A 12,788-nucleotide genomic window follows, 5' to 3' on the forward strand; every position below is an offset into this window, starting at 1 on the left:
TACTTTGCATATGGATGGATGTGAATCTTTAGGGAACAAGAGAGCAGACTGTGATGAATAGAAGAATGCCCCCTGTCCGAGATCTCTGTATCCTCATCATCCGAACAGTGAATATGTTACGTTAGATGGCAAATGGAAGGGAGACGTTAATAGGGAGATTATCCTGGATTACACAGACAAGCAATGTAAGCGCAAAGGCCCTTTAATGTGGAAGAGGCGGCAGAAGAGGAAGCAAGAATGAAACAATGTAAGAAAAACTTGACTGGATGATGTTGTCTTTGAAGATGGAGGAAAGGGGTCATGAGCCAAGGACTGTGGACAGGCTCTAGAAGCTGCACAAATTAAGCAAACGGATTCTCCTCTAGAGCCTCCAAAAAGGAACACAGCACTGTTGACACCTGGATGTTAGCCCAGTGAGACCCATTTCAGGCTCTTACGGGACTGTAAGGTAGTTAAGTTCATGCTTTTTTGAGCCACTAAAATGTGTGATAATTTGTTACGGCAGCCATAAGAAATGAATACACCAAGAACATTATCCTTTAGAGGTGAAAAAATTCTCTCTGAATCTTAAAACTTCAGTGTTTCTATATCACCACTGACTGAAGTTGGGTTTAACACACATGGTTCAGAGCTGAATGAGAATGAGCTGTTCACAGAAGGAACCCAATCTCCTGATACCTAGACCAAGTAAATACACATTTCCCTTCAGAGGAAGCTTTTAGTCAGTGGTCTTAATGGTTTGTAATAGAATTCCCCAAGATGAAAACCAGAAGGCAGCACTCTGGTGAAAAACATGCGGTTTTCCTTATTTTTCCACTTACTGAGTCATACCACAGAAAACAAAGGCAACAGCATGAGTTTGTTCAGCGTTCAGCCAACGCCCAGTCATCCCTTCATATGAATGGCTGCTGTCTCTGATAGGCAGTACATACGAGACAGTGAAGGAAAAAACCTATTCATAGCTATTGGTCTTACTTCACTGATTCTCCTGGTTCATTCTTGATCAATGGAAAAAATTCTAAAAGGCCCAGAGGGATGCTAATGGGGAGGACATAGAATTAATATCTAATGAGTGTCAACGGGCTAGCATTCCCCAAGGTGCTTTTATATACATTAACTCATTTAATTTTCAAAACAAAAATGAAACCCTCCAAATAGGTAGTATTATCTTTAACAAACAGGAACAAACCTCAGTCTTAAAAAAGTAAGCAATTTTCCCCAAATCATCAAGATTTGAATAAAAAAAAAACCAAAAAACAAACTTGAATCCAGTCCTATTCCCTATTTCCCTTCTGAATCACTAAGGAGGGACCACACAAGGGAAGACTGTCTCACCCCAAATGCCAACATCACTCCTATTGAGAAGGGAGGATCTAGAAAAAGCATGGGGAGCTCAGAGGCTCTAGAATTACTTCACAGGAAGTCCTACGGATTGGTTTGGAAAGAGAACATGAGACTTGCCTGGAACTGGGGTTTTCTTTTTTTTCTCTTCTCAGATTCCTAAAATACACCTATGGGTTCATTTATGTACAACTGTTTTATACAACATTTTAAAAGTGCCAAAATAGGTTGTTTTATGTAGGTGACATTAATTGTTAACCCAGTTCATTTACTTTAACTTTTTATTAGGTAACTTTCAAACCTATAGGAAAGTAAAAAGAACAGTATAATGAACACCCTTTTATTCATCAGCTAAATTTAATAACCATGTACCTTTGCCACATTTGCTTTATAGATTTTTCACTGAAATATTTAAAATCATATACTTTATGACATTTCATCCCTAGACATTGTGTATTATTTATTTATTTTTTTTTTAGAGTAAGAGAGAGAGGGAGCATGCTCGTGAGTCGGGGAGAGGGAGGAGAGGAGAAGGAGGAAGGAGGAAGGGAGAAAGGGAGAGAGGGACTCTCAAGCAGGCTCCATGTTCAACATGGAGCCCCATGCAGGGCTTGGTCCCATGCTCCTGGGATCATGGGATCATGACTTGAGCCGAAATCAAGAGTTTGAGGCTCAACCAACTGAGCCACCCAGATGCCCCTCATCTGTAGATACTTTAGAAGGTATTCGCCAAAAATAAAGACATTTTCCAACTGAACCACCTATTTAACCATTATATTTACCCCCTTACGTCCTGAAATATTAATATTCTATCCATGCTCAAATTTCTCCCATTAGTATCTAAATGCTTTTTTTTTTTAATTTTTTTTTTCAACGTTTATTTATTTTGGGGACAGAGAGAGACAGAGCATGAACGGGGGAGGGGCAGAGAGAGAGGGAGACACAGAATCGGAAACAGGCTCCAGGCTCTGAGCCATCAGCCCAGAGCCCGACGCGGGGCTCGAACTCACAGACCGCGAGATCGTGACCTGGCTGAAGTCGGACGCTTAACCGACTGCGCCACCCAGGCGCCCCTAAATGCTTTTTAATATTAGTGTGTTCAAAGTTGGATAAAGCCCACACATTACATTTGGCTGCTGTTCCTTGCTTTTAATTATTTTATTTTTTTACCTTTGGACACCCCCCCTTCCCCCATTTCTCCTACTCCCCACCCCTGGCAACCACCACCATGTTCCTCTGCACCTAGGAACTTAGTTGGTTTTGTGTTGTTTTTGCTTTTCTTGTTTTTTTGTTTTTGTTAGATTCCACATGAAGCTATGTGTATACACAGTACTCTACATGAAAACAGAGGAAGATGTCACTTGTCAGTCTAGGCATGCCACAGGGCTGGATTGGGGCTGGATTCTGGATGCTCATTCTCCCCCCAGGCCTGTCTACTTTCCATAGCTTCACATACCATACAAGCTCTTGCTCTGCTCCTATTAACCAACGACCACTCATTCTGCAGTTCTCTCCTCACATGGCACCTCCTCAGACACACTCCCCCTGCCTTCTCTCCACCCAGATTAAGTCCGGCTGCTATTCTCACCAGACAGACCTCTTGCACTTGGTTCCACTGTACTTATTCCAATTTCCCAGTGTGTATATTTGTACATACGATTTAAGATATTTTTCTGACTTATAGGCTTGCCTATTACAATAGATTATAAGACTCTTCTTTTGATGAATGACTTAGAAACAACTTAATGCCTAATAACTGTGAGAAACATGGACTATTATTATGCAACTATTAAAAAAAATGGTTTATAGGGCACCTGGGTGGCTCAGTCGGTTGAGCATCTGACTTCGGCTCAGGTCATGATCTCACAGTTCATGGGTTGAAGCCCCACGTCAGGCTCTGTGCTGCTAGCTCAGAGCCTGGAGCTTGCTTCGGATTCTGTCTCCCTCTCTCTCTGCCCCTCCCCTGCTCATGCTCTGTCTGTCTCTCTCCCTCTCTCTCTCAAAAATAAAAAAAATTTTTTTAAACAAAAATACAAAATGGTTTATCAAAAGCATTTAAAAACATAGACTAAGGGCGCCCAGGTAGCTCAGTTGGTTAAGCATCTGACTCAATTCAGCTCAGGTTATGATCTCACAGTTCATGGGATTGAGCCCTACATCAGGCTCTGTGCTGACAGTGTGGAGCCTGCTTGGGATTCCCTTTCTCCCTCTCTCTCTGCCCCTCCACTACCAAATAAATAAACTAAAAAAAAAATAGGCTATACCAATACTTGTTATACAATGAATAAAATCGAGAGAGAAACAAAAGCATATGTTCTCTACATGATCACAATGATAAAAAAAATTTAGGAAAAAATAATTTTGTCACTAACATTTTAGTATATTTACAATTTTGCCTTCATACTTTTCTGAATGGCAATTAAAAAAAAATCTATGTTCATATACAAAATGTCCTTACTGACTGGTACGGTTTTACACAGACTATTTTCTTCATATAAAATATCCTCCCAGGGTGCCTGGATGGCTCAGTTGATTAAGCATCCGACTCTTGACTTCAGCTTGGGTCATGATCTTGTGATTCGTGAGTTTGAACCCCACATCAGCATCAGGCTCTGTGCTGGCAGTGCAGAGCCTGCTTGGGATTCTGTCTCCTCTCAGTCCCTCCCCTGCTTGCTCTCTATCTTCCTCTCAAAGAAAAATATACTTTAAAAAATTATTTAAAAAATAAATAAAATATCCTCCCATCTCCTGTGCACATTCTATGTTTTTGTCCATCTCAAACTTAGAATAAATCTCCCTGCTTTGTTTACACTCTTCATTTGTTTGAGTCTACAATGTACTCTGTGCAGACAGTATCAGGTCCAAGCCCCACCATGGCCAAACGTTTATATACAGCCTGAGAGTGCTTAAGAATGCTCCTGGCACTGCTCAGATGTGCTCTCATTCTTGCAAGCCATATCACAAGCTCCCAGAAGGCCAGGACAACATTCCCTATCTTGGAAGGAAGGCGGCCTTATCCTGAAGTTGTTCTTGATCTTAACTGAGGTTCACCTGGTAGACACTCTTATAAGAATGCTGAGCAACTGGTGGGAAAAATAGAATTGGAAGAGGGGAGGGTGCACCATCAGCTCACCTCTCACATCCAAGGATGGCATTATTCAAATCCTCATTCACTTGAATTAGCTCAATGGTTACGTCTTCATTCTCCACCACCACAAGCAGGTCCATGATCCTCTCCTGCATCTCCCGACATGTCTTATAAAGCTTCTGTCAAAGAAAGGAGAGACATTTCTTCTTCCGTGCTAGGGAAGTTCTATAAAGACAACCGATTTGCCAATCTGTATATGCTGGTTATCAACTCCGCAGTGAGTCACCTATGGGAGATTACTGAAGGATTTAATTATGCACAACTCATCCTTCTTATCAGAAGGCAATGAGTTACACATGATTATACTTTCCTCTAAAAACCAAAATAGGTGTCATAAGGACACTATGGTATACTGCACAGAACACCAGGCTAGAAATTAGAACTGGTGTACAGGAATTCTAGAGGTATGGCTTACTAGCTGTAGAATACAGAAATCACTTGTTTTCCAAATCTGTTTCCTTGTTTGACAAATCAAAGTTATATTAGTTGCCACATCTATACCTCAAGGGGTGACATAAAAAGCAAATGAGATGTGTATAATGAGGAACTCCATAACTATAAAGCACTACATAAAACACAAAATGTTTATTGTCACTATTAGCAGTAGTACAAGAAAGTAGTAGTTAAAATACATTTACAGCAGCATAATTTTCCTATGATGTTTTACTTAAATAAATAAATTTTACAACATTCACATTTCAAGGTAAACTGAACCAAGATTTAAAAAAAAAAAAAAAAACAGTCATGGATACTATCCTTATGTGGACTACCTAGAATCACTGCATTAAGACAGGACTGCACTCCCCAGTCTCCTCAGAAGCATCAGGGACACCTACAGTTGACCCACGGATTCAGAATCTCCAGGACTGAGGGTCTGGGAATCTACATGTGTTTTTAGTAAGCATCCTAAAGTGTTTATGTACACAGACAATTTGAAAACTGCTGCCTCACAAGACTTCCGTCCTCATAGGCAAGGCTGAGGAGCATGAAACTAATATTCCTATTTCTTCAAACCTACCTTAGCTAGAATTTGTAAACATAATAGTACATTAAGGTCAGGCGAAAACATCTTCAAAACGAGAGCTACTCAACTTGCTAAATCGTCAGACTATTCCATTACCTGACTCATTTCCCCTTGAGACAGACAGACACACAGAAAAACTTACAGTTGGCAAAACCATTTAGAATCTCAAACAATCTATTTCAAGGTCCTGACAGGAAATCACTTAATAAATCCATCAAACCATTAATAACTGGCATTGAGACTCAGAGGTAAAAGCCCCTACCCACTACAGAATCCTAACAAAAATATTTAGAAGACAAAAGGAAACGAAGATGAAAAAAACGATACAGACAGATGAACAGACAGGCTCTGGGTTTTGTCACTGCAGTATGCATCCAAAAAAACTGTCCTATTTGCTAATGATGTGGCTACTATCAGGAGGGCTTGGCAAACTTTTTTCTTAAAGGTCCAGATAATATTATTTTTTGCTTTGCGGACCACATGTTCTCCGTGAGAACTATCCAACTCTTGCCATTATAGCATGAAAGTAACCAGGGATGATATGCAAACAAATGGGTGTTTTATCCTAATAAAACAAAGAGAGGGGGCTTCCTTATGACCCCCTGGAATAGTACAAAGAAAACAGATCTCAGACTCAGTAGACCAAAGGCCTCTCCATATACATACCTAACATGGGATTTAATTAAATCTTAGATTCAGTTTTATTTTGTTTTGCTTTTTTATGCATCTGTAAAACAAAGATACCAACTATCTTGTAAGGTTGTTGTGAGAATAGAAAATGGTAAAGTTGAAACCCCATGGTGTCTGGCATACAGTGGGCAGTCAATAAATGTATTAATGATTGCATAAGGAAGTATCACTAGAAGCTTAACTACATAACTAATACAATCCTGTAATAGTCATGCTATTACTCAGGACCTAATATCATGCAAAAGAGAGAACGAAGAACGGCATTCGATATAACCCCCATGATGAATGAGAACTTTTCCCTTAGTGAGTATAATGAAATTGTTCTCCTTCTTGATCACTGGCAGCCTTGCTACAGCGATGTCAAGATCAAGGAAATACAATGGCTGTTAGATACCTGTGACAAAAATGTAGAAATTAATTTCAAATGAATTTGCAGCCAATATCAATAGCCCCTGGTCACAAGAAGACCCTCCATTTGCCCTCTCAAAAGACAGCTGGAATGGAAATATGAAAGAACACCGCATCTCTCAGCAGGTTTGCAAAGGAGAATTTGAAAAACCTCTTCAAAACCCAGCCCACTCTGATCTTTGCAATTGATGTCTGTCTCACAGGAGGGCCAAGCCACCTGGAAACAGCCTAGATCAAGCACCATGAACCAAGAGGACAGGTCAGAAGTTCCCCACAGCAGGCACCTGTAGGGCCATGGATGTGGGGAGCCAGGGGGAGAGAGTCAAAACACACAGCAACAGCTGTTGGTGCATATGTCCATCACGGAGCCCCTGGAATTGCACCCCTTTAATACCGTATCAAAGCAAAGGTAGGCTTCTCAGTTAAAGGGAATTTAACAATTAATTCAAAAGTCTTTGGAGCAAAACAAAAAGGAGCTCATTAAGTGCTTCCTCTCCTGACATCCAGATGGCTCCTGGTCCTCCACAGAGAACTCAGGGATTAAGGGAGGAGGCGCTGTCGCATTTTCAATTCCAGCGGTAACTGGATCACGTTCAGCAACACAACACAACTCATGAAAAGAAAACCAGAAATGCCTGAATATCTCCCCTGAAAAAGTAAAAGCGGGAAGAAATATGTTTCTTGCAAGCCTTCTCTGGAAGTACTATCTGCAGGGCAATACTCCTATTATCAGCCCATAACATATTTCCTCCCTCTCAGTCCTACCCACCCAGACTGCAAGAGACCCAGAGAACGTCTCTATCTGCAAAAAAATAAAAACCGCCACCCTAAAACTGAACATTTCTCAGTTTAACTTGCTTGTAGTTTTTTTTTCCTTACATAGACATCAGCTGAGTGAATAGCAAGTTAACTGTCAATACTCAGAAAGATCATTAACTCATTAGAATCCTCTGACCCTTTTCTCTAACCAAATATGGTCAACATTTTATTTCTCCAAAAGCCTTTGTCTTCAGTAACCCCTTAGCTCTTTTTTCCTAAATCATTAATTCTTCAACAAAAAAGCATTGATCTATTGAATTCAACAGAAATTTAATGAACTCATTCAGTGTGCAAAGCATGTACAATAAATACACATAGTTATATGGATTTAGAAGTATAAGGCTTAGTTACTGCCTTCAAGTTGCTTCCAACCCAGCTAGAGAGGTATGTAAAGACTGGTTAGCAACCTATCCTAGAAAGTCAATTTGGGGCTCAAAATGAGAAACAAGCTGGTATAATGGATAGGACATAGGTTCAGGAGAACAAGGTTCTCCCCCCATCTCCGTGACTTGCCACTGTATAGGCACATCAACCCCTTTTTGTTAAGGAAGGGAGATGGTCTCAGTGACACTGAAAGTCCCTTCCACAAGTTTCTGAATGGTAAAGACAGTAAGAGTGTTTAGTGAAAGAGGACTTTTTTAAATTTTACATCCCCCCCCAAACTGTTACAAATTATCCTTACAGGATGAAATTTTAGATTCAACTAAAATTTTCAATGAAATTTTAAACTTCTCTGCTAAGTTAGACTAAGGTTTTCTCCAGTTGTACTTCAAAATCAGAGCTTGCTTTTTTATTCTACTGAAGACTAAAACATTCTTTTCTTTCATTGTCCTACTGGGGCTAGGCCAAAACAAGAGAAGACTGAAATGGGAGGTACCAGGGAAGTTGGCTATTCAAGTTAAAACTGGCCTAAAGCCAAGTGTAAAATGCCAAGAAAGCAAAGGCAAGACTCACGCTCCGATCTTTCATCCATGTGACCAGAGTAGATACTCTGGACTCATCAAAATACTCAGACTGGGATGCAGCTCTGAATCTTTGTACCCCAATGTGGCAATCTAAAATAAATCCAGGGGTGCCTGGGTGGCTCAGCTGGTTAAACATCCGACTTTGGCTCAGGTCATGATCTCACAGTTTGCGAGTTCGAGCCCCGTGTCAGGTTCTGTGCTGACAGTTCACAGCCTGGAGCTCACTTTGGATTCTGTGTCTCTTTCTCTCTGCCCTTCCCTGACTCACACTCTGTCTCCCTCTCCCTCAAAAATAAACATTAATAAAAATTTATATTTAATTTAAATATAATTAAATTAAATTAAATTTAATAAAAATTAAAATAAAAAAGATAAAGAAAATAAATCCAGTTTCCACCCCCAATCAAGTTCAAAGTCCAGGAACAATATGGCGGCAAGGAAAGGGGTTTACCACACAAAATACTTCTACTGCTTAAGTGTCCAACAAAGAGCAAGAGCCCTGCTAGTTAGCAGGGCTTCAGGATCTGATTGTTCAGCCTGGGCTGGAAGAATAGAAAAGGGAGTTTGTGAAAGTCTACTAGATTTCAGATGGAAGGCCACACACAGGGAATGGGCTGCAAATAAACAGAACAGCTGGTAGCCAGTAAAGCACTCACAGACAAAACCAGAAGAGATTCCAAGTACAGAGACTAGTTTTAATGTAAACAAATTGCATAATAAGACTGTGACCACTGGTAAAGTATACGTACAAGAAAAGCCAATCATTTTTTTTTTTAGAGTCTTCCTATGTGTTGAATGCCTTTTGCCCTCCAGATCCCCCAGCCACACTCTTCTGCCCTGCTCTATGCCCTGGGGCCTGGCCTGTAGGGAACACATCACCAGGTCCCCTGCCCTCTCCCTTCTGATGGAGTTCAGCACACAGCAGGCACTGGCAGGAAATGGGAGGGAAAGAGGACAGTGAGATCTGGATATTTTTCCGTCTACTCCTTCCACCAAAAGCACCTCTACTCTGAAGGCTCTTCATCATTCTTTCCTTTGAGTTCTGGCAAAACTTCCCTCTTGCCTATTTATGCGTAGGGATATTAGTTAATAGCACAGGATAATGAACTAGCTCCTGTAGTTCCCTTAAGCCCTGCAATATCTTGCTGAATAAATAGTACCTTGATTAACTCTCTTCAGAAATTATCCAAATTGGCCATGCCATCTGTTTCACTGACCAACTCCACAAAGGCATGAAAACGCGTACTTAGAATCATTAAAATAGTATGATACCAACACAGGACTAAACAGATCAAACGGAACAGCCTCCAGAAAGACATCTTTGTATTAGAATATAGAATGTGATGAAGGAGTGTTTGAAATGAATGGAAGTGGTATGAATCGTTAGATGTTATTTGGACAACCAACCATCTAAGTGGAAAACAAAAGAATGAAGATACAGTCTCTCGTAGCAAGGATGAAGATTTTTATTTTAAGCCATATAAAATCTAGAGGCGGAAAAACATTTATTAAAGATATTTTTATTGAGGGGCATCTGAGTGGCTCAGTCGGTTAAACGTCTGACCCTTGATTTCGGCTCAGGTCATGATCTCACGGTTCAGGAGTTGGAGCCCCGCATTGGGCTCCACGCTGACAGGGGGGATTCTTTCCCCTACTCCCTCTGCCCCTCCCCCTGCTAGCTCACTCTGTAGTAAATAAACAAACTTTAAAAAAAAAAAAGATTTTTTTTTGAGTGACTACATCATGCCAGGCATTGGTCTGAGAGCCAGAACCTGAGCAGTCAGTGAGATAAGCTTTGGGAGCTTCCCTTCTTGTAGGCAAAGGGGGCTGAACGAATATTCGAGAAAAGCCTCAGAGCACTAGGGTGGAAGATGAAATGGTGATGGGGCAGGAGAGTGGCTGACAAAAATCTAGAGTCTGAAGCCTGGGGAGTCCAAAAAGTCTTCTTGGAGGAAGTAACATACTAAGCTCCAAGTGAAGAGAAAAAGCTGGCCATTAGAGAGGGAAAGCAGGACAATCAAGGATGAAATCCTCCAAGATTTCAAGAATAAACTTGGTGTGTCCAAGGAACAGGAAGGTGTCCAGTATAGGTGGACCAAGGAGTTCCATGTGCTGTGGAAGGAGAGGTAGGCAGGAGCTGATCAGAGAGGGCTTTGTGGCCAGAATAAGGAGGCTGGGGTTTTATTCCACGTCACAGGAAGCCACTGGAGGGTTTCAAGCAAAGACAACATGATCTGATTTGCCTTTTAAAAAGCTCTATGGAGATGCTCAATATCATTACGAAATGCAAATCAAAATCATAATGAGATACCCTTGGCACCTAGTAGACAGCTATTTAAAAAAAAGAAAGAAATGTTGGCAAGGAAGCAGAGAAACCACAATTCTTGTACCTTGTTGGCGGGAATGTAAAATGGTGCAGCCACCATGGAAAACAGTTTAACTTTTTAAGGAACTGTCAGAGTCAGAATTACTACATTACCCAGGAGAGCTACTCCTAGGTTATAGGCTCAAAAGAACAACACAGAGGGCGCCTGGGTGGCTCAGTCGGTTAAGCATCTGACTTCAGCTCAGGTCATGACCTCATGGTTTGTGGGTTCGAGCCCTGCATCAGGTTCTGTGCTGACAGCTCACAGCCTGGAGCCTGCTTCAGATTCTGTGTCTCCCTCTCTCTCTCTCTCTGCCCCTCCTCCAATCGTGCTCTGTCTCTCTCTCCCAAAAATAAACACTGAAAAAAAGTTAAATAAAAACTGAACATAGGAATACAAATACACACACACGTGTGTGTGTGTGTGTATATATATATACACACACACATATATATGTATATATATACATATATATATGTATATATATATATATATACACACACACATATATATATATATATGGATGAACCCTCATAGCATTAATAGCCAAAAGGTGAAAACAACCCAAATGTCCATCAACTAATAAACACACAAATAAGACGTAACATATCCATACAATGGAATATTACTGGGCCACTAAACGAATGGAATTCTGATATGTGCTACAACATGAGTGAACCTTGAAAACAAGGTTAGTGGAGTAAGTAAAGTGAAAAAAGCCACACACAAAGGCCACATATTGCACGATTACATTTATATAAAATATCCAGAACATGTAAATCCGTAGAAACAGTAAGCAGATAGGTGGGACAGGGAAAAGAACAGAACAGGGGAGAGACTGCTTCATGGGTATGGGGTTTCCTTTTCAGAACTAGTTCCAAAGGTTCTGGACCCAAAGACAAGAACTGGTTCCACTGTGAATGCACTAGATGCCACTACATCATATACTTCAAGATGGTTAACTTTATGTTATGTGAATTTTACCTCAATTTTTTTAAATAAGCAAGCTATATAGTTGTTGTCTTCTAGGACAGTGTTTTACTCAATATCCCAAAAACCTTCTTGATAACAAAATACCTAAAAATGCTAGATACAATATATTATTCTAACATACATGCCTAAGTTCTTAAGAAAGAATGAGAAATCCTCAAACACTGAAAAAACAAATAGGATCCAAAGACAGGAGAGGCAATAAAGGTACAAGGCTTGTAAGGCACTCATCTGTCAAGCTCCAATAACCTTGAGAGGCAGGAGACAAGGCCTGGGGCCTGAACAAGATGGGAAGATGCATCAAAGACCCCAAATATGCAGCGGGGACACCTAAATGGCTACAACTGATATGTAAAATAAGAAACCTATGTATTGGTCTCTGCCTCTGGTTTCTAACAGAGAACTCCTAAATCCCATGGAATTCCCTGGGTGATCGGAGCATCTTTAGTTCTAATGAGGTGACTCGGTGGGCTCCTGGATGGGGGCTGGTCACCAGAGAGACCAAACCATGATTAGAAGCTTGGAACATCAGCCCCATCCTCCATCCTCTGAGTAGGGAGAGAGGCTGAAGATTTGAGGTAATAATCAACATGCCTACATGACAAAGCCTCCATAAAACTCCAAAAACAAGGAGTTTAGAGAGTGGGTGAACACATCCATAGGCCAGGAGAGTAGTACATTCCAACTCCATGGGTACAAAAGCTCCTGCAGCACTTGGAACCATCTGGACCTTGGACTTATCTCTTCACCTGACTATTCATCTGTATGCATTGTAATACACTCTATAATAAAACAACAAATATAAATGTTTCCCTGAGTTCTGTGTGGCATTCTAGGAAATTGTCAATCCCATGGAGAAGATCGTGGAAACCCCCAGTTTACAGCTTGTCAGTCAAAAGTCTGGGATACTCAGGCTTGCAACAGGCATCTGAAGCAGGGATGGTCTTGTCCTTAACCTGTGGAGTCAATGCCAACTCTGGATAGTGTCAGAATGGTTTAACATGAGGGAAGAAAAAACACCTCACACACTTGCTCAC

At 40.8% G+C, this 12,788-nt stretch overlaps 1 protein-coding gene across 5 annotated transcripts in view; it reads right to left on the bottom strand.

Annotated features, from left to right (window-relative positions):
* Positions 1-12,788, bottom strand: part of TOM1L1 (target of myb1 like 1 membrane trafficking protein) — a 49,215-nt gene that overhangs the window by 17,686 nt on the left and 18,741 nt on the right. For all 5 annotated transcript variants that reach the window (XM_040497088.1, XM_040497090.1, XM_040497087.1 and 2 more), the window contains one exon: positions 4,475-4,608. In XM_040497088.1, the coding sequence (XP_040353022.1) occupies positions 4,475-4,608 (134 nt within the window). The remainder of the gene's footprint in view (positions 1-4,474; positions 4,609-12,788) is intronic.

This window comes from Herpailurus yagouaroundi, unplaced genomic scaffold (assembly GCF_014898765.1).
Source record: "Herpailurus yagouaroundi ecotype Mexico unplaced genomic scaffold, PumYag 189, whole genome shotgun sequence".
Taxonomy (NCBI): Eukaryota; Metazoa; Chordata; class Mammalia; order Carnivora; family Felidae; genus Herpailurus; species Herpailurus yagouaroundi.